At 33.9% G+C, this 22,027-nt stretch overlaps 4 protein-coding genes and 1 long non-coding RNA gene across 5 annotated transcripts; 1 reads left to right on the top strand and 4 right to left on the bottom strand.

Moving 5' to 3' along the window:
• Positions 1-1,527: 1,527 nt before the first annotated feature.
• On the top strand, positions 1,528-3,171 carry LOC130740233 (F-box/LRR-repeat protein At3g26922-like). The gene is made up of 2 exons (XM_057592760.1): positions 1,528-2,585; positions 2,725-3,171. The coding sequence occupies exons 1-2, from the start codon at positions 1,608-1,610 to the stop codon at positions 2,932-2,934; spliced, it is 1,188 nt and encodes a 395-aa protein (XP_057448743.1). The 5' UTR covers positions 1,528-1,607; the 3' UTR covers positions 2,935-3,171.
• A 646-nt stretch (positions 3,172-3,817) lies between these two features.
• Positions 3,818-5,874, bottom strand: LOC130740234 (uncharacterized). The gene is made up of 5 exons (XR_009020088.1): positions 5,688-5,874; positions 5,404-5,569; positions 5,103-5,284; positions 4,287-4,369; positions 3,818-4,138 (listed from the first exon to the last, which is right to left on the bottom strand). It is a non-coding gene; the product is annotated as an uncharacterized LOC130740234 (long non-coding RNA).
• A 3,586-nt stretch (positions 5,875-9,460) lies between these two features.
• LOC130735772 (protein Brevis radix-like 1) lies at positions 9,461-12,756 on the bottom strand. Its single transcript, XM_057587669.1, has 6 exons — positions 12,700-12,756; positions 11,977-12,109; positions 11,051-11,454; positions 10,619-10,742; positions 10,007-10,233; positions 9,461-9,856 (listed from the first exon to the last, which is right to left on the bottom strand). Exons 2-6 carry the CDS (start codon positions 12,100-12,102, stop codon positions 9,778-9,780), a joined length of 960 nt encoding a protein of 319 aa, XP_057443652.1. The 5' UTR covers positions 12,103-12,109; positions 12,700-12,756; the 3' UTR covers positions 9,461-9,777.
• Positions 12,757-16,053: 3,297 nt separating this feature from the next.
• LOC130740232 (protein PAM68, chloroplastic) lies at positions 16,054-17,072 on the bottom strand. Its single transcript, XM_057592759.1, has 2 exons — positions 16,863-17,072; positions 16,054-16,758 (listed from the first exon to the last, which is right to left on the bottom strand). Exons 1-2 carry the CDS (start codon positions 16,896-16,898, stop codon positions 16,183-16,185), a joined length of 612 nt encoding a protein of 203 aa, XP_057448742.1. The 5' UTR covers positions 16,899-17,072; the 3' UTR covers positions 16,054-16,182.
• A 1,211-nt stretch (positions 17,073-18,283) lies between these two features.
• LOC130740231 (growth-regulating factor 3-like) lies at positions 18,284-21,397 on the bottom strand. The gene is made up of 3 exons (XM_057592758.1): positions 20,980-21,397; positions 20,528-20,897; positions 18,284-19,001 (listed from the first exon to the last, which is right to left on the bottom strand). The coding sequence occupies exons 1-3, from the start codon at positions 21,212-21,214 to the stop codon at positions 18,584-18,586; spliced, it is 1,023 nt and encodes a 340-aa protein (XP_057448741.1). The 5' UTR covers positions 21,215-21,397; the 3' UTR covers positions 18,284-18,583.
• Positions 21,398-22,027: the final 630 nt, after the last annotated feature.

Below are 22,027 nucleotides of genomic sequence, written 5' to 3'. Positions count from 1 at the left end.
TGTTAGAAATGTTAGTAAATTAATCCCTCCTCCGGGTTCGAACCCGGGACCCTTCACCCTTCACATCACCCAACCCTTATGTCCCTAGCTCTCTATAATCAATTTTTAATAATAATGAGACATGGATGCTTTTTCTCATTGTATATATGCAATTATGCGTCATAGCAAATTATGCATCATTAATGGTCCTTCCCATCGGTGTAAACTTTATTTATATAATAATTCAATTGACTATTGACAAATCAAAAAATATATTTTTGTTTTAAATAAAATATAAAGTGAATGATATTGTTCCTCTTATGTAACATACTGTGATTTGTTGTAGTGCAAAACTTATACTTACTCACAAATAATGCATATCCATTGAAGTCTATTTAAATTACTCATTCAATTACTTATATTGAGGTAGATATTAAATTTTAGATACTTTTATATCATAATGATAATTGTATTAGTAAATTTCCGATGTACAAAAAAAAGATAATTGTATTAGTACAAAATGCTTCACTAATTAGGAGGAAAAAATGTTATAAATTTTTAGAAATATTCCAAAATTTAAATATTTAAATTAAATATTATTCTTTAAAAAATTAGTAAATCTACTCAAAGATGGTAATGATTTCAGTAGCTTATTTATTCTTGGTTATAAATATTGATGATGTTTGGTTTAGTGGTAGACAAGCTAAATCCCCCGTAAGATTGATGTCACAAGATTGAACCCCGGAAAAGTCATTAGTTAAGAGGAACTATCACCATATACGGAACAAATTAACACATGCATGTGAAGGAAAAAAAAAGTTACTGGTGATGTATTTAAAAAATAATAATAATAACTTAAATATTTTTTTGAAACCTTACGTAACATAAATATAGATAGAAGCAATTATATTCTTCTGTTTCTTTCTTAGCCTCTTGCATTAAAAAAGAAAGCATATAATTTCATCAAATGAATGAAAGAACTATATATAGAAGTTTTAAAAAAATTGAAATGATATATATCAATTTAATTATAGTAAAGGAAATAACAGTATCCACGCAAATGAATTCTTAAAATAAAAAATTAACTTGTAATTAGGGAAGTTATTTATTGTAAATATGTGATATATAGTCAGGATCTTCTCATTTGAGAGCATCCAAATTTCTCATAGTTGAATCCTATTAAGGAAAAAAAATCCCAACTATATTTTGAACATTGTACTATGACAATTGTACTACAAGCCCCCATTCAATATTTTGATATTCGTACTATCCACCGTTCATAAATTAAATTATAATACAATCTTAAAATCACATCATCAACTTTTTTTCTCATGATCATGAACTTCCGTATTTATAAATAAAGTCAAATTTAAATACATTGATATACTTATTAGTAATTATAACTAAATTGATTCTCCATCACTAAATACCAATTTAAGATATCTAAAGAATTGAAATATACTTGAATTACAGAGGAAATTGATTCTTCCTCATAGGTGACACGCGTATTTCCTTATTTGATTTGAAATCGCGTGGTTATATGAGGAAGCCTTCACCCTGCTTACCCTATTACATTTCTGCAAAAGAACACAAGGCAAACGAGGTAACTCTTCGTGAGGCAGTTCTGAATGTTGAAGAAGGCAATGAAGAGAGGAAGAAGACACGGTGTGAGTGAAAATGAAATTGAAGAGAACAATAGTGACAGGCTCAGCGATTTGCCTGATTGCATTCTCCTTCACATTCTCTCATTTTTAGCTGCCAAATCCGCAGTTCAAACATGCATGTTATCCACGAGATGGGAGAATCTTTGGAAACAACTTCCAGTCCTTGTTTTGCAACCCCAACGCGACTTTTCCACTTATCAGAAGTTCACCAAATTTTTGTCTAGGCTTTTGACTCTTCGTGATGGCTCAGCCGCGCTGCACTTTCTCTATTTTTGGCGCAATCGTCCCATCCAGACTCAGCTCCTCAATAGGATGGTAAAATATGCTGTTTCACACCATATTCAAAAATTACGTCTTTTCGTTTTGTGCAATATTCAAGACTTCCCGCGGTGCATCTTTTCATGTCAGACTTTGACATCTCTACAGCTCGGAGTTCACTCCAAAAGTGCTACTTCAGAGAGAATGGCATTGCCGAAATCTCTTAACTTGCCCGCATTAACATCCTTCTATCTTGAGAATTTCTCATTTTCTGGGAATGGAATTGACGGTCGCGCAGAGCCTTTTTCGGCTCTTATCAGGTTGAATAGTTTAATCATTCATAATTGTACCCTCAGTGATGATGCGAATATCCTTTGCATATCTAGTAGGACTTTATGTCACTTAACTGTGATTGATTATTCTCTGGTTTTATACAAAATTGAGCTATCTTCTCCAAGCCTTCGTGCCTTCACCTTACAGGGCATTCCTAGTATGCCACACAGTGGGAGCAATCTTTCTTCCATTGAACAAGTGAATATTAATGCAGCAATTTGGTCTGTTGACCAAGGAATTCTTCAGTCGGAAAAGTGGGGAACTTTCCCTAGTGCTTCTTTTGCTATACTCAACTGGCTGATAAAACTTTCCAATATAAAATCATTGGCAATCACTACAAGTACTCTTCAGGTACTTCTACCTTCACATTTGCATGTTACATTAGGATTTATTTCATTTTTAAGATGCTTCTTTCATTTCAAAATTCTGTTGAAATTCATTTGACTTGCATTATATCGATCATAGCTTATCCTCATCCCTCATTTCGCAGGTTCTTAGGTTATTTCCTCTTTTATCGGAGGTTAAGCCTCCTATGTTGAGTACCTTGGAGTCATTGAAAATAATACCGGTACAGTTTTCATCTGGACTTCCCACGACATCGAGAGGAGAACCTATGCTTATACCTATACCTGATGGAATAGTAAACTTTTTGCTTCGAAACTCGCCGTCGGCAAAGGTTGACATCATACCGCCGCGCTGAGGACCATATATTGAAAGGAAGTTATTGGTGCTTTGTGGATAGATCTTTATTTTGCGGTATGAAAAGAAAGGAAGGAAGACAGAAAGAATTCCTAGGCACTTATTTTCTGTTATGATATTTTTGAATTTTGGAACTCATTTTCAGATATTTAAGTTTATATATTTTAGCTTTTGTTTTGCAATTGAATAAACCAAATTCAGTTGGGATGACATACACATTGTTTGCTTCTATCATGGTGTTATCTTGTGAGTGTTTGGTTAACGAATTGAATATCTAATCTTGTAGAATAACCACTCTGGTCCAAAATGGATTCTTTTCTTCATGTTACTATTCCCTTCCATGATGGTTATCCAAGTTTAATGTTTACAGGAGTTTCGAATGACTGTCATAATTCAGATAGAATATGGTTCTCATCATCCAATGTGAAATAACATTTTTAATCACAAGAAATCTGAACATTAGCTGTCAAACATTGCTAGCAAGTTTCTAGTAAATGGTGTTTAGCTGCCAAAAAACTGGTGTTTTGGCTGCCAAACTTTTGGTAGCATCTAATGAGAGGCTGATTAGCCTCCAAATGTTTAGCAATTAAACTCTAGCTATTCCAGAACTAAACCGAAGGAAAATTTTGTTAAAATTTGTACATTCCTAGCTATCTACCTGTGACAGTTTCCATCTATTCTAGCTAATTTGCGGCAAAATATTATTGAATTCTACAGTAGTAAAGCTAAATAAAGCTACGTTTTTTTTTTTTGATAGGCAATAATAAAGCTACGTTTTTAAAGTAGGATGTGCTGAATCCGAATCTCATCTGTCATCTACTTATCATTCAAACTGTGACAATAGTTAACAGGCTTTATATATATATATATATGAGAGATGTTAGTCAGAAGAAACAAGCAATAGAAATTATTCGAAGCAGAAGTTAAGGAGCATACACTTTCAATAACCAAAATATTAAGAAAGAATACAAAAAGCCAGAGAGAGGGAGAAAGAGAGAAACTAACAGCAAAGTCTGACCAATTGTTAGGATATGGAAACTCCTAACATCACCAACAAGCTAAAAGGATCATGAACCCATAAACATAAGATTATCCCTTGCATTACCTATCACTAATCATATCTCCCTCTCTGAAACTATATAGCAATTATTTGGTTCCATAGTTAAGCAAACCTTGGAGCTTCCTTCCCCTTTGTTATATATGAACTGTATCAATCAGCAGTAGTAATTTAATCCAGAATAAAGATACTTTAATCTTAGATTACTAGCTCAAGTAAGTAAGAAATTAAATGATATAAGAATAACAGTTAACTGATAACACATTTCCATCTAGGAACACTGGAAAAAAATATACCTTCTTGCCACCATTGGCATTCTCAGCATTGCTCATCCTAGTTTTGGATATTGCAGAAGTGGCAATCCCTTTTTACTCATGACCTGCAAATCAACTTTGCTTTTATCATGATCGCGCCAAAGGTTAAGTGAACAATCAAAGAAAACCATAGAGAACACAGTTGAATATGATGCCGCAAATATTGAAATTTACCAAGAAAGTTAGAACAATTATAGCATGTCAAACCAAATTCAAACTTGAACAAACACATTGCATCACACACAAGATTGGGTTTGCATCTATGGAAAAAAATACTGGTACTTGGTTCTCCAGACATAAGCACAGTTATTCTAAATGCTTGCTTTTCATCCCTGTGAATGCTCCTTCATTCCCTTGAAAGAAGCATCTCAATTTATCCAACCAAAGCAGCTAAGAAAATGAAATTCTTGATTGAAGAAAGAATCAGAAAATGTGATATAAAGCAATACTATACTTAATACTTACATGTAACATGTTCCCAATTGTCAAAGCCTCTAGATAATATCCCCATAGTTAGGAGAAACAATCATCGATCGTATGCCGAATAGGTTAACATCTCTCAAGGTCAAAAATATATATATTAATGATGTATTTTAAAAAGAATAATTATAAGTTAGATATATTTTCTTTGAAACCATACGTAACATAAAGGGGAAAACAAATTAAGTTGTAGTTCGTTCAAGATTAGTTGGAGATTGAAGAATTGATATCAGTATATAAGACAACAGTGCGAAACTTAATCTGCTAAAAATTACATACACGTACAGCCATGATAGTTCTGCTAAAAGTATAACCAACCTGATTACAACTGATAGCTTTAGTAAAAATGTGAACCCGGCTTCTACTTTCTACCGCCAGATTTGACAGGCTCTTGCAGGAACATGGTTGTCTATGCCGCTAGGAACCCCACCTCCTGATCATCTCCACAGTTATGCTTTTTGTGGAATGCTTTAGGAGTTGGTGTTTTTTGTCTGCCACCCCTGCATTTCCAAAATTTGATTTCACATTTAATAAGTAGCACTTTTCTCTATTCTCCATGCTTTTGTTTGTGGATAAATATAATTGCAGTGTACTGCTCTAGGCTATTGCTGCTACTTACCCTGCAAAAGTTTCACCAAAACCTGGCCAAAACATCTCATTTTGGCTTTTTCTTCAAGTACTTCTACTTCTCTAGCCTTCAAAGGTGAACTGCTGCTATAACCAAGGGGGCCCTCCAAAATCCTCTCCATTGTGTTCATCATTTGTTGCAGAGTGGTTCAACAGAACTACAAAAAGAGTGTCAACTTTGTCAGTTTCCTTGAATCCCATGTCTAATGAAGGAATAAAAAGATTGGGTATCCTAAGCCCACAAGAGAAAGAAATTGGAAAAACATGAAAACTTACAGTGGATAGTCTCTCTATATCGTGATATACTTTACAGCTTTGTAAAGTTGGATGTACCTGGCTACCTGCAATCCAAAAAATTTATCAACGAACACGGAAGCCCTTAGAGGAGTTGGAAACGAAAACGACACACAATGATAAGTTCCAGGCTTCCAGCGAAATACTCAAAGACAAAAAACGAAAAGAAACAAATGCCCAAGATTGAAAGGGAAGGATGGCCAAGATTAAATCCCAAACTAATTATATTGAGATTGACCAAATTGTCCATACATAAATTATCTTTCATGTTATTTTTTTTTTGAAGGGAAATTATCTTTCATGTTCAATCATTCTTTAAATTACAAAGTTGTCATCCAAGGTGCAAAAACTTCTCCTTTGTATATTATAGATAGATTTCTTTTAGTATAATTTAACTCCTAAGCTATAAGTTTGATTGTTTCTTTACATATAAGTTTGTTACCGAGCATAAAAGTCTTATTATGAAATAAGCCTTTAAATAAGCTACCATACCAAATTAAAGATTCCCTTTGGAAAAATAACTTAATTAAGCGCTTATGGTCATAAGCGCGCTTATGATATAAGCGCTTATTCATAAGCTACGTTAACAAATTTATTGAAATAAATTAAAAATAAGTTATATATAAGCATAAGCTCTTTTCTATAAGCAATCAAATTAAGATTTCAGACAAAAGTCCAGACCGTGTAAAAAAAACCTATAATATGTAACAGGTCAGGCTAAGGCCTTAAAAATTTTAAATAGGTGAGCCTTTTTAAGGAAAGTCTATCTCAAGATAACTTATTCTCACTCCTACCTTTGGGTGACCTCTCTGATATACTTAACATTTTTTTTCAAAAGATATACTTAACATTAATACTTGGTATATAACTTTTATATATAAATTAGTAATTAGTTTTATTTTTTTATTTTTAAAAAGTTCATTGCGATTAACATTTAAAAATAAAATAATATTAATATCAATTTTAATATAGGATAAATTGAAATTTACAATTAGTGATTTTTTAGTGAATAATATTAAATATTATTAGATAAATAATTAATATTATTATTACTTTAATGTTGATTTTACTTTTAAATATTATTATTATTTAAAACAATTCCTCAATTATAATTTAAAATTAAATGCAAATAATATTATCTATTATTTTAAAATATGCTAAATTGAAATTTTTATAATTAGTAATTGATATAATGAGTAATATTAAATATTATTAATTTCTAATTAATATTATTATTAATGTGAATGTCAAGTCAATTTAACTTTAATTTTTATTATTATCATTATTATTTTTTATTTTCCCTATTTTTTTCCTAAAGTTACTAATAATAATCAAATTATAAATAATCATGCTGTTTATTTCTTTTTTTTTTGGAACCTTATAGTGTTTATTTCTAAACATTATATTTTTTTTAAATTACTAATTAATATAAAAGAATAAAAATAACTAATTATTATTGTTATTAATGTTTATGTCAATCAAACTTTACTTATAGATATTTATATTCATGATGATTTTATTATTTTTTGAATTATATATATATATAGCTCATTTGGTGGTCACGACAGGATAGGATATGACAGGATAGTAATCATATCCTGTTGTTATCTGATGTTTGTTGCGCCAGCAGGATAAGATAACATTATCCCGTCTCCTATCCTATCCAGTCCATTATGTGTAAACGTTATCCTGAGGGGGAGCTAGGATGGAACAGGATAAGATCACAGTTATATATTTTCTTTCAGTATCCTAACTCCAAATTAATTTATTTTATTATTATATAATTTATAGTAATATTAATTAATAAATATTAATATTAATTTAAAGTTATTTATCTACTTATATAATAATTTATAATTTAAATATAAAGTAATTTTGAAATAATAATATTCTTAATTTAGTTAACTTTTATTGTTAATTATCATATGTCACAACTAAGTGAAAACCAATTGGTTAATTGGATAATTTTATATAAAATATATGCTATCTTCAAAACAATAAAATAGGCTAATTAATAAAGTTTAAATTAATTTTAGTTATTTTAAAATATAGACTCATTCATGAAAATGTATAAAAAATTAAATTTAATAGAATGATCAAATTTTTAAATGTATTTTTTATTCAAATACAAATTTAATACATTTTTCCTCATCATATCTTGTCCTTATCATGTGAATCTCAAACACAGGATATGATAAGAGTCTATCATGCTCTTATCATATCTTGTGCTCTTATCATATCCTGTTGCTATCATGTTCACATATCATATCATATCCTGTCATGACCACCAAACGGGCCCAAAGTGGTCACAACTCATATGAACATTAAATTGTCTTAATCTTGACAATTCATAATTAAATCTAATGGTTACGATTTATTCTTCTATACTCATATAAAAAGATCATTCTCATAAGATACATACCCTGAATATATATATATATATATATATATATATATATATATATACTGAAATTTTATACTTATTATATATTTTTATTTATAAACATAGTAATTAGTCTTATTGTTAAAAAATTCATCAACTTCTGAGTAATATTTCCAATTAAAGTAATATTGATAAAATTGAATCTTTTTACAATTAGTGCTTGATATAAAAGAAATTAATAACTGGTTTATATTGTTATTATTAATGTAAAGTCAAGTCAATTTTACTTTTTACTGTTTTTTCTATTATTATTATTTACTCGAGATTAATAATTAATTTGAAATAATATTAAATATGATTAGTTGAAAAGTTTACAATTATTAATTTATATAATGAATAATTTAAAAGACTATTTATAACTAATTAACATTGTTATCAAGCACTGAAAAATATTAATATTATGATTAATGTGAATATCGAGTCAATTTTCCTTTTACTTTTTATTATTATATTTATTATCTTTTTCTAAATTTTTTATTAATAGTAAAAACTTAAATAATCACACTGTTTATTTTTCAACATGAGAAATTGAATTGTTTTAAGAGTTTAATTTTGATGCACCGACGGTGTAAAGTTTTTTTACACCGTCAACCAATCAGATTTTAAGGATGTGACATGTCAATTAAAGAAATTAAATGAAAAGAGAGATTTTCTCACATCAAACTTTTTCTCTTGTTTTAAAAGTTTTTTTCTTAAATTACTAATTAATAGTTACTAATTAATATAATGAATGATATAAAAGACTATTAATAATTAATTAATATTGTTATTAATGTATAGGTGAAGTATATTTTACTTATATATTGATGATTATGATTGATTGATATTAATGATGATTTTTTATTTTAAATATTTTTTCTCAAGTTTTGCTTAAAGATTAAAATTTGAATAATCATAATGTTTATTTTTAGACATGAGTAATTGATTTTTTTTACAATTAGTAATTGGTGTAATGAATAATATTAAAGGCTATTAATAATGCACATGTTGACTTTACTTATATATTTATTATCATATTTATTTTTATTTTTACATAAATAATAGTTTGGTTCTATTTTAGTTGTTTTTTATTTCTTTCATTTTGTATTTCAAAAAAAATCATTCATTTTGTAAAAAAATTGTTCCCTCTTTCTTGTAAAGTACTTTTTTTTTGAAATGTTTTTTTGTAAACAAAAACGGTTATTACATCAATCCTTAGATTTTTATAGTTCAAAACTATGATCTAATTAGAACAGAAACGTTTTTTCGACCCAATTTAAATATTCGATAATCCAATCAAAGACATAAGGATATATAAGACAAGACAACAAGGTTTAAGCACACCAAAATGACCAAATGATTCATTAAAAGCAACAACATAAGACCTTAAACATCCGAATGGAAATGACCCAAGGACAAGACATGACATGACAACAAAACTAAAGACATAAAAGATAAATTCAGGACTTGCACTGCCACAGTTTGTGACAGGGCCAAAAGTTTAAAGACATTACAATTGACACCAAACACAAATAACAGGAACTACACTCCAGAAGCTGGAGTTTAACAACAACACAATCTAAAAGACACAAACTTCTGAGACTCCACCAGCATAGAACACTTCTTCCTCTTCAGATCAACAAGAAGACCTCACAGATACTGAGCATTGACTCTTTCCTTGTTCTCCTCCCACCATGTCTTTGCTTCATCCTCATTAAACACCTCGCGGCTGCATGCACACAGAGTTGAGAAGCAAACATTGTTATCAAATTTCTCAAAAGGAAGATTAAATCAAGGAACATGTTTTGGACATGCATACATAAAAGTGGTGCAGACAGGGTCTGTGTTTAAAAGAGTGTGTTACTAGTTTTTATGTTACCTGAATTTGACACGACGAAGCTCTTTAGTCCCATCAGGTTTGGCCTTGATTGTGATGAACACTCCTTCACGATCCTGCATTATCCACTCTGGGTCCAAGACATTGGCCGCTGCACCTCCAGAAGGATGCTGATCAATCCCATGCCCTGGTGCTACATGGTTGTTCAGCCATTCCGCCACAGGGCTGTCTGTCTCAGATGAATGAATTGGGAAAGAAATATCCCCTGACTGCGATTCAGAGCCAACAATGTACATACATTAATCAAGTTCATGTTTGAAATTCTAAAGCTGTAATCATTTATGGGAAGAAGCAGGCTTCTTTAAATTCTAATTAAAATTGATTCTGAAGTTAAAATCAATTCTGATGAGAAGCTTGTTCTGAGTTTTAGAATTGATTCTAATGAAAGAGAAACTAATCCAAAGATGCAATCTATCTATAAGTAACTTCTAAATTTCAAAATTCATTGTGAGCAAAATGGAGCTAATCAAAACATTTTACAAATCTTGAATCCAAAACGAGTCTAATTATGGTTTTTTTTTTCATACAATATAACAAGGTTAATGAAATGGAGTCATAATTAACATGATATGGGTGTAGTGTGCTGTAACTTACGTGATCCTCAATCCTAGGAGGAACAACAATCTGGTTGATCTTCTTGACGTCATAAACTTCAATGACTGTGTCATAATTATCATACCACCATTGCGCAGCATCCAACCTAGTGAATATATTTGGGCTTCAATTGTAAATGATAAAGTTTAAGTATGTCAGTATTTACACCTTCAGAAGAAGAAAAATCAATTTATTCAACAACTAATTAAAAATTATCATATATTTTGTATCATATTAAGCTATTCTAATATCAAGGCCTAGAAGGTACATATTCTTTCCCAATTTCAACAAATGATGGGTTTGGATACTCGTTTCTGTCATGCAAACAGAAGTTAACACTCACTGAGACAAAAAAATGAACACAAAATTCTTCTTATGGATTTAGATGAAAGTCATTGTTGCACAAAAAAATGTTGTTATTTGATGACATACCTGAAGTAAATTGTCTTAAGATCATGTCCCCCATCAGGAAGAGACTCAAAGTTAATGATAACTCCTGGCTCAGCATGCGACACCCACTTTCTGTCATCATCCTCTTGCTCCACCGCCACATCAGGAGCTGCCACCACAGATTCATGACCTCTAGGAGGGGCCTGGTCTGCAGAACCTAAAATTATGGCATGTTCAGTCCTGCCACTTATAATTTGCAAGGCGCTTCTGAGGTGCAAAGCACGGGCAGAAGCTGAACCAACTCCTCCCATGTTAGGGTCTTGAACCCCTCCTGCGACTGTGTTCTCAGGATTCGGTATTGGTCTCATTCCTCTTGAACTTGACCCTGGTCCAGATCTTGATGATTGCTTGGAAGAGCCAGAAAACTTGAGCACCATGTCCTTCAACTGCATATGCAGAAAGAAAGGAAAAAAAATCAAATTAACAAACATTTGCATGTATCTATCTATCCAAATATTCATTGTCAACAACATTTTCACACAAATCAGAAACACATGGTTCAAAATAGGTAAGGTAGGCATCAAAACAGAAAGCTCTTCACATCAATTAATTCAAGCAAGATTTTAAAATGGTAAGCCAAGGACATCAAGCTAGTACTGTATATAATCAAAGTATATCTTAAAACTTGACATGTTAGATTTTTTTGAAATTTATTAACAACAGCAGAAGAATTGTGCAAACTTGCATGCTTTTTACCAATGCAGCACTACCATCACATATTCACATGCATTTTTACAAATGAGTGCATGTGTTTATGATGTGGATCAGGTAAGACTTATACAGATTCCAAAGGTGGTCCCCACCATAGGAGAACCCCAATTGGTTTGATTTTGTTTGTTTTCACAAAGATGGAAAAAGATGCAGCAAAAGCAAAGTTTTTAGAGGGAGAGAGAGAGAGAGATGTGAACCTGGGTAGTGATGCTTCTGGCAGAATCTTGCCTCTGCAGTGGGGTGTTACTCTGACGACGAGATCCTTCATCCCTCTCATCATGATCATCAGATGTCTGCTTCGCACAACCAATGCATGGAAACATCTTTGCTCTGCACAACAACAACAACAACAACAACAACATTAAGCAACATTAAGTAAACAACTAAATAAATGGAAATCATTCAAGGGATAACGTTGAGATTAATGAATAGAGTTGAATGTATTCACTTTCATTCAATGAAACAGTGAATGAGGATAATAAATAAAGAAGACCCTTTAAAAAAAACTGCTCTCAGTAATAAATGCAAATTCTAAGCAAGTGATCAGAGCAGGTGAACCGAAAAGAAAGAAGAAGAAAACGAAAGAATGATCAAAGGGAAAGGGTACACAAATCGAAAACAAAAACAAAAGGATGTCCCAGCAGAAGATTTCTGACACATCTCTCACACCCATGGGCCATGATCTTAGAGTAGAGAGAGAGACAAAAAGTTTTGTTTAATAAAAGAGACAGAAACAGGCTTGTGAAAACTGAAAACCCTCAAAGCAGAGGTTTTAGATTGGGGTAAAAAAAATAGAGCTTGGATGAATAATCAAAATCAATGGTTGTCTGAGAAAGAAAGCAGAGAAAGAGATATACAGAAACAAAAACAAGAACAAGGAGAAGAGAAGAATTCTAAAACACTGTTTGAAAAAGACTAACCAAGAAAAATCTCTTCACAAACAAATCTTTCTTACACTCACTCTCTCTCAACTCTGCATTGTTCTGCAAAGCAAGCACTGGTTTATATAGGCCTAATGGTGAGGTCACCACGTCAGCGCCAGCACAATGCTGAGCTATGTGGGGTGGTTACAAACACGTTTTTTATGAACAATACCATGCAAATTGTCCAGGGGGCAGTAACGTTCGAAACTGGCATTAAATCACTGAGCTTTAGCCTTTAAGTCAAAAGTAAGGGTAAATGCATTCATTTAACATGAAGCAAGAATGAAGAAACTCATTCACTCAGGTTCATTTCTTTCAGAAAAGAAGGGCAAGTTGAGAGAAATGCTGAGCCACTCTGATTCTGACATGTGGAGAAAGAGAGTGTTACTCTCAGGAATTCAGGGATGGTGCTATAGCTGCTGAGGTAAGGTTTCAGGCGTTTTGAGCGTGAGTGTTAATGTTTTTGTGTGTGTGAGAAGCACCTGGGGGGATGGTGGGGCCTACATGTCTGGGCCAGGTTGATCCATGTGGCTGGAATTGTCTTATGTGTCCTGGTGTGGTTGGATTGGATGTGTTTTTTTTTAAAGGAATGGATGGCTCAGATTGCTTGGGAAATGTTGGCTTTACAGATGTGAAGAATTTTGGATTTTCTGACACAGGTTGTGTTCCATGTTGGCATTTATGTTGGGTTATTAAGCATTTCCTTAAACATTATTCATCAATTGAAATCCTTGTAGTCACATGTATCATATCTTGCTCAAACTTATCTCGTTTCATTCCCAACCAATATAATTGTATCATACACGGAAATTAGCGAGTTAGCGTAGAGGTTTGACATTCCGTCTCTTAAGCAAGTGGCAAGGCCGGTCCCGACATTTTGGAGGCCCTGAGCAAATAATAAAATGGACCCCTAATAATTTTTTTAAAGAACATTATCTATTTAAATTGTAAATAGCATCAACAAATTCAAAAATATGTTACCCTTATTTAAGAAATTTAGCAGATAATTCGTCGCTACTTTTGTGACGAAAGTTTCCGTCACTAATTCCGTTATATAAATGTTTAAAATATAAAATTTTAAAAACATCATACAAAATGTAACAAGTCAGATTCGAACCTGGGCACTAAGGGAGGAGAGGTTATAACTAGCCTTAATGTTGTCAACAGTACTAACATCTCTTACTTTAATAATTTAGCGTTTTTTTTATGATAAACGTTTAATGAAATTTTTTATTTTGGGGCCCCTTCTTTTTGGAGGCCCTGGGCTGTGGGCCTGCTTGCACAGGCCCAGGGCCGGCCCTGGCAAGTGGTTGGGTGTTTAATTCTCAACTTTGGTGAATGATAAAACTTTTTGTCCAGACTCCTACCACTTAGTGCACTGACGGTAGAGTGAGAGATTAGCCTTATGGTTATCGAACTTGAGAATACTCAGTTAACACTGGAAAAAAAAATTAGATATGACATTAATTATCACTTTACATAAACTGATTTTTAATTGGCATAACACAATATCATTGGTAACACATAGAATGAGACATCATCTGAAGACAAAAGATATTGATTCATATCTCCTACATTACATTTCGATGTTAGTTTCATCGCGGGACCCACAAGAAAACCCTTTATGATTTGCTTATGAGACGTAGACATCCAAACAATAAAGATACTTTAGATACATCTCATTTTCAACTTTGTTTCTCTCTTTTGATCACATGATATCATATATTACATTCACTACTTTTCTCTCTTCTCTTTCTTTCTCACTCTGGATGTCCACGCATTTGATGTCAACTTAACATTTTCCTTTATAGTTTGTTCGATTTCACACAACACTAGCCAAAACAATCATGTTTGGATACTGATTATGTTTGAATACTCGTTTGTAACACTATAAATAGACGTTAACATTCATTTAGTTTCCACTTGTTAGTATGAGCTCACCGGAGTCTTTCGCCCTCTCCATGTGCTTACTTATGCTGGTTTGACTTCATTTGGTGTCGTTGAATCCACACATATTGCAACTCCGGATGAGTTGTAAATTTGGAACGTTGATTAAAATAGGAAAAAAATGCCTAGAAGATAAAATATATATATTTTTTGTTTGTGTTAGTTTTTTTGTAATAACTTGAGTGAGCATACATATTTTTTCCTTAATTTACTTATTTACTTATCTCGTTGCATTGCAATATCATCCTTTGAGATTTTTATTGATGTAAGTACAACAAGACAACTCTTTGGATTATAATCCAAGCATCTTTGGCAAGAGAAAAGGTACAATTTTTTTTTTGATAATGAGAGAGGGAACTCTGAGATAAAAACATTGATACGATGGAAAGAGAAAAAAAGGTTCCTTCTGCAGCACCATTGCGTTTCTGGCTGTTTGCTCACTTGCAGGTTGAGAACCAAGCCTTGTTTTGTGCTACTGTTTGGAATCTTTGGAAGTGGCGTAACATTTTTGTCTTTGAGCAAACTCCTTGGCAGCCAGGAGAAGTGTTACGACGCATTTACAGAGACGTCGAGGAGTTTGAGCGTTGGGGAAGCACCACACGGCAAACCACTTTCAGCGATAGCAACGAGGAAGATACAGTGGTGCTGCACACCGATGGAAGCTGGCAGCCGGTTCTCGATAAGATGGGAGGGGGTGGTGTCATTCGTGATAGTCATGGCCGATGGATTTTCGGGTTTGCCATGATGATGGGGGCAGGGAATGCTTTTACAGCGGAGCTTAGGGCAGTGGAAAGAGGCCTGCGGCACGCTTGGGAGCTTGGTTTTCGCAATGTCAGATGCTGTGTAGATTGCTTGGAAGCTCAGAGAGTCCTCATGACTGATGTTGATGTGCAGAACTTTTGGAACAGAGATGAGATTCTGGCTACAAGAGAGTTTCTATCAAGGGCATGGAACGTGTCTCTAGTTTATGTTCCCAGGGAAAGAAACGGGGTAGCGGATGCAATGGCAAAGCTTGCCATAGAGGATAATTGGACCTGGAAGGAGTGGAAAATTCCGCCTGCAGCGGTGGTGCCCTTGCTTTGTCAGGATGTAGTCTTTTAGTTTGTTGTTTCTTTTCTTTTCCAGTTGTAACAAAAAAAAAAAGCATTTTATTATATTTTAACTCAATCTAAATATATTCAATAAGTATGTAAATTTTTGGGCTACGATCACCCTTTATAGGATTTTTTGTCAACCCATAAATTATCAACCCAACCAAGCCTTGCCTATACATAATACATAACAAGTACAAATCTACACCAATAGATTTTGAGACAATATGTTTCCTTAAACATTTTGAGCAATATAAATAATAAATTGATTAAATTTCTATTGAATATACTACAAAATTCTGCTTCCTGCATATGTAAAATTATTTCTTATGTTGATATAAATGGAGAAAGAAACACGCTCAAACTAGTTTAAGATGAAAGCTACATTATCAAGCCAATGTCATGGTCAAAAATAAATTATATATAAGCTAAAGTCTATAGGCTATTCCTTGCGAGATTCACCCCGAAGGGATTGCCAAAAAACAGGCCAATTCTTCTGGGCCTCATTCCAGCCCAAAAGGGACCCTTCCCTCAATGGATCCCAACTAGTGGACACAATCCCATAACTCACCCCCAACAAAGCAGACCCATAGAAGATGAAGGACACAATGAAGGGCACCCAAGTGGGCACATCAATTTTCAACCCAACCTTGAGATAGTAAAAGAATGGAAAAAACAAAAGCCCAATACCTAATGGTATCCCCACTGAGAATGCCATCCTGCTCATCATCCTGTTTGTCACCACTTCAGGAATCACTCCCTTCTCCCTCTCTTCTTCTTCATCTTCTTCTTCTTCTTCTTCTTCATCATCATCATCATCTTCTTCTTCTTTGTCTTTTCTCAGCTGCTTCTTGGGTTTCTTCCTTTTGTTTGGGGCAGGCCCAAACCCCTTGGGGCCCCTGGTTGCTCTTACAAGTGCTAGGTGTGAGAAGTGAATGTGATGATGAAATTGAGAATTCACATTTCCACTGACATAATTGATCTTTGTGAGTGTCAAGATGTTATTGTTCCTAACTTGCTGCAGTGAAACAACATACTAGCAATTAGAATCACATTTAGAATATTTGACAAGATATATAATTATAATTAGTCCAATAATGGAGACAGAAAAAGAGAGAGAACCGTGTGAAGAAATGGTGTGGGGGCAGTTGCAGCCATGGTGTTGATGATGGTTGAAGATTACATAGGTGGATCAGCAGAACCACACATGGTGTTTGAGTTTTGAGTAGAAAATAGAAAGTCAAGTAGAAACACAGAAAAGAGAAAGGAACAAGTTAGGATAAGGTTGTGAGAATTAGATAGATATTCAGCCACTTCCGAATTTTGCCTGCTGCATCTTTAGATCTTGAAACGTCGACGTATTGTTCTCAAATAATGACATTTTTTTGCGTCTCGAATATAAAAATTAAAAACTTAGAAAAGAAAAAGAAAATGGTAGGAATATGCACATTAATTTTTTACAATTTAAAAGTTATTTAAATGTACCTGTAGTGTAGTCATCTCCCATCCTCTTTAGTAAAATGAAAAGACTAATTAAAGAAATAAATATTTTACTGATTATTGTGTGCATAACATGAATTATAGATTTTATTTATACAACTTAGAGTGTGCTAATGAAAGGGCAATAGCCTTGGTCATCTCAAGCATGTAGTGTCACTTTAGAATCGGCTAAACCTACGCTAACAATTAGCATCGATCACAAGATCAACATTACACATTTTAGAATCACCCTTTGTAAGTTTTTTTAAATAATTTTTGTTTGTTATGTATTTTATTTTCATGTAAAATAAGTAATTTTTTATTACAAACGACAAAAACAATTTTAAAAGATAGTTATAATTTCTACTTTGGACAAATAATAAAAAAACGGGCTATAACAGATGATCTTTGTATAAGGTGATTCCATTACCTTACTTCCATAATAAAACTTAACTCAAGGGGTAAAAATGGAGTAAGACGCATGAGTTAAGACTACAAAATAAGGGAAAAGAACAAGAAAAAACCTTGAGCTCGAAAAACTCATTATGAAACACCAACACCGCCTTCATACCTCGAAATGCTCTCCTTCAAATTGAAACATTAATAAGCCAACAACTACTGCACTCCTCATTTATAACCCCTGTGCATAGAGGAGCTTTGAAAGCACCACTTCACTGCAATACTATTCAAATTCAATGCAACAAACTAACAAAGCACCATTTGCCTCTCTTCCCCTTACTTTAGGAGAGATATAGCATGTTCGGATTAGTTTTTCTTGCATTAGAATCAATTCGAAAACTCAGAAGCTACTCATAGAAGTTTCTGGTCAGAATTAATTCTGACTTCAGAATAAGTAATTGTAAAGGGTTACTAAACATGCACCATCATGTCACCTGATATCACCACCTGACTTTTAAAATTCCATAACATGAGCATGGTTGATCACACCTCAAAAATGCCATGTTAAAGAATGTTTAGCCATTCATGCAATAATAATTAACCTTGCTGCCTGAGAATAGCACCATGTGTCTAACAATCATGGGACTTAAATCATAGAAGACAAGAGTCAAACTGAACGCTACAATTAAGAGAAACCAAACCACAGTCAAATATTACACGTTTAAGGGTGAAGAAAGCATAACTCTTCCAAGTATATAAGATATATAACAGAACAACACATTGAAGCTTGAAAATTAAACCATGATTCCTCAGATATCTGAACGCTACGGGTGATAAATTTAGCACTGCCTGAGGATTTATATTTTCACTGGTTGGGGGGAAAACAAAGGGTGGGGGGGGGGGGGACCAGGTGGATACTGAGATATCGTGGGATAAAATTAAAATCAGAAAACTCCTTGAAAGCCTCATAAAGAACCACTTGAATCAGCATTGATATCTGGGTTGCAGTTGAAATCCTTGTTGGGCCTATACGCAGTGGCAGAAGAACCTAAATCCTTCTTCCAGTGCCAGTCACTGAAGAGAGACTGAGGGGACTGATATTCCTGTTTCAAGCGCCCTGCTGAACATACCTGGCCACTAAATGCAAGTTCCTTGGACCTTGCAGTGTCAAGGTTCAACAGTTCAGCATCTCGGGTTGTTCGCTGTTGGAAGCAGTTGCCAACTATAGCAGAACCACTCCTTGATTCTGAAATAGTGTTTGACGGAATCTGATGCATGTGAGACCACATACCATCTGAGGTAAAGTCATAACCTTGATACTTCACACTTCCCAGATCTTTCTGTAAGAGGCTGTGCTCCTCTGCTTCGTTGGTCAGTTCAAACCTATGGAGTGTTAAGTAAACATCATGATGCTACACTTAATTCAATTATGTATAATAGGAAATTAGAAACAACTTTTAACAATATTTTAGAAAACTTATGAAAAGTTATGGATGGATGCAAATGGTTAGAGGCAGGGCAGGGGTTACTAAAGCTATGAATTGAAGCAACCAATTAGGCTCTTTAAAGAAGAAAACTACTAATACATTCTGCATAAGGCAATAATGATGCTCACTCATTCCTTTGTCATAAATACAAGTTTTATATCCATTACATACCTCAAATCCCAAAGGTCCCTTATAAAAAGTTAAAAATATCCATTTAAACTACTAAAATACAACTCTTGCTCCCCCTGGCTCTAGTTTGCTCCACTTATCTTACTTTTACAATATCCTTTCCAGTGCATGATTTTCTTAGTCATCCACACAGGATCAATACCAGCTTCTGCCAGCACACCCAAAAAAAAACACTGACAAGGCTACAAAAGTAGTGTCCAGTGAGCTCTATCTCAAAGTAACGGAAGAAAACGAGAATGAGAGGAAAAAGAAGGACAGTTGAGGAAATGAAAGATTACATGACAGCTCACTGATGGCCCAGAATAGAGAAATTATATCACCAGAGTACCAGACAACTAAAAAGCAATAAACATGTTTCAAATTTTCCTACAAAACGGATCCCAACCACCAGTTCAAAGCTTTGAACCACCATTTCTGGATAATTGTCAACTATACATCACTCAACCAACAAGAAGTTACCTCTAGTTAATTTCTTTAACTGTACCTCACAAACATTAATTGTCCTGCTATTACTTCATCGTTAAATCCCTTCCAATTTTATTAAATCATTCCCATACACTTCAGTTCACCCTCCGACAAGGCAGATCATGCACTGTATATGCTTTAAAATAAATGTCAAAAGGATTTCAACAAAATCTTGGAAGTGAACCTGGGGTGCAAAGCTGTGATCTCAAATAAACAGCATGAGGGGATTCAAGTTACAAAAGAAAATATCAAGAGATAAATAAATTTCCGATGATACGCTGCAACGCCTAAATAAATCCAATCCAGAAATAATGTTACCAAATCAAGCCAAACTCATGTGCCATTTCTAAAGGGCATAGTCGCATAGACAATTAGCATTTCATTATTTCAAACTCAAAACAAATTGAAATCAAATGGAATGAAAAGCAAATCTAATTTGAAAAATAATGATCAGATGACTTCCACCTTACTCATATCCCACACATGATAAGGATCCACATGTTAGGTAACTTACCATCACAGCAACCATATTTGCTACATAACATCATAACACACCATCTATTGCGGAAGGCGAAAGAATATAACACTCCACCAGAAATTATGGCAATCATTTCGCCAACCCAAAAGTTAAAACACCCTAATAAACACATAGGAACCATACAAACAACTACTATTAGAACATAATAAACAAAAAAACATACACACCACTAACGGTTCAATCAATGAATAAATCAGTTAGTTAATGGATGAAATGAAAACAATACCTACCTGTAAGGTTTCTTGGAAGTGTCCATGTGAAGTTGGGAGGTAGAGTTCCCAAGGGTGAAGCTGAAACCTTCACGGGCACCATTGGTGTGCAAGGGGAGGTTGTTTTGGAAAGTGGTTACAGCTGCAGATGCAGTTTTTGCAGTGCTTCCAGACCCAGCAGTGGAAGCAGCAAGTTGTGAAGAAGAAGAAGAAGAAGAAGAAGGTTGAGGTTGAGATTCCACAGGCTTTCTTGAACGGTACCGGCGACGTATCATGTGGCGGTCACAGTATTTGGAGTCAGGGTGAGCATCCTTTGCACACCTCCATTTCTTGCCATCGGTTCTCCTGCACCTTCCTGGTTCTGGGTCAATCTTCTTCCCATAATACCCAACTGCAAAAAGATTCAAACTTTAGCATACCCAGATGGAAAAAAAGAGGTAAACGTTGATGATGAAGGGGTGGTGGTGGCTTACGAGAAGAGTGAGGATGAGACATCAACTGAAGACTTTTCCGAATGGGTACGAGGAGGTCGGGAGGGACAGAGAGACCCGCCTTGAGGTACTTGAAGATGAGGGCTTGGTGCTCCAGCTCTTGCCACTGCGACACCGTGAACGGCGGCGGCCACATCACCGGCGGCGGAGGAACGCTCATCATTTGGGATTGGGGTTTGAGGAAAGAGGGTTGAATCGAGGAGAGAGAAACTGGCATTTAGAGAGAGAGAGAGAAGTGAAGGTGATGGAGGAAGAGGGCGGTTACTGCCTCGGGGAAAACCAGTTCAGCCATGGGTATTGGTAGGGATTAATGGAAATGGATGCTCTCTCTACATTAAACTAAATGCACCCTCAACAGTGGTTTTCAACTTCAACTTTATTTCTTTCTTTTTATTATTTTTTCTAAATCTGATCTGGGTAGCTAGAGCCTAGAAGCTTATGTCTGAAAAGTGAGAAAATTTAGTTGTTTTGGTTTTTTTAGTTTTAAAAATTGAAAATGAGAACTATTTTTCATAAACTGACAGATTGTATTAAACAGGTTTTTTAGTTTTAAAACAAAACTGAAAATTATTTTAAAAACTGCAAATAAACACACCCTAAAACTACAACAAAAAAGGCCCTAAGTCTCCCTAAAGAGGTTCGTTTTAGAAAGTAAAGTAAATCATCACAAATAAGATTTGAGTAGCTTTATTAACTTTTCAAGGTAACCAATTTTTGGTGTAGTAATGAAATAAAGACAAAATACAACAAACAAACAAAACTAAGCTAAACTCATACTTTTAGGCTTAAATACTCTTTTGGTCCTTGAAATTTTAAAGGGAATCAAATCTGATCCCTGTAAAATTTTCGCATCAAATTGGATCCCTGAAATTGTTTTTTTAATCTAATTAAGTCATTTTGCTTAATTTTGACTAGTCAACGGTCCAGTGGAAAGCCTAGTCAGCTAAGGATAGTCACATGCACTTTTTTCACATCAATTTTAGTCCCTTAAAAAATATTTTAATCAATTTTAGTCCTTGTTCTTCCACCT

The sequence above is a fragment of the Lotus japonicus genome, chromosome 2 (assembly GCF_012489685.1).
Source record: "Lotus japonicus ecotype B-129 chromosome 2, LjGifu_v1.2".
Lineage (NCBI taxonomy): Eukaryota > Viridiplantae > Streptophyta > Magnoliopsida > Fabales > Fabaceae > Lotus > Lotus japonicus.
The sequence above is the reverse complement of the archived record's forward strand: the minus strand, read 5'-3'. Positions and strand labels throughout refer to the sequence as shown.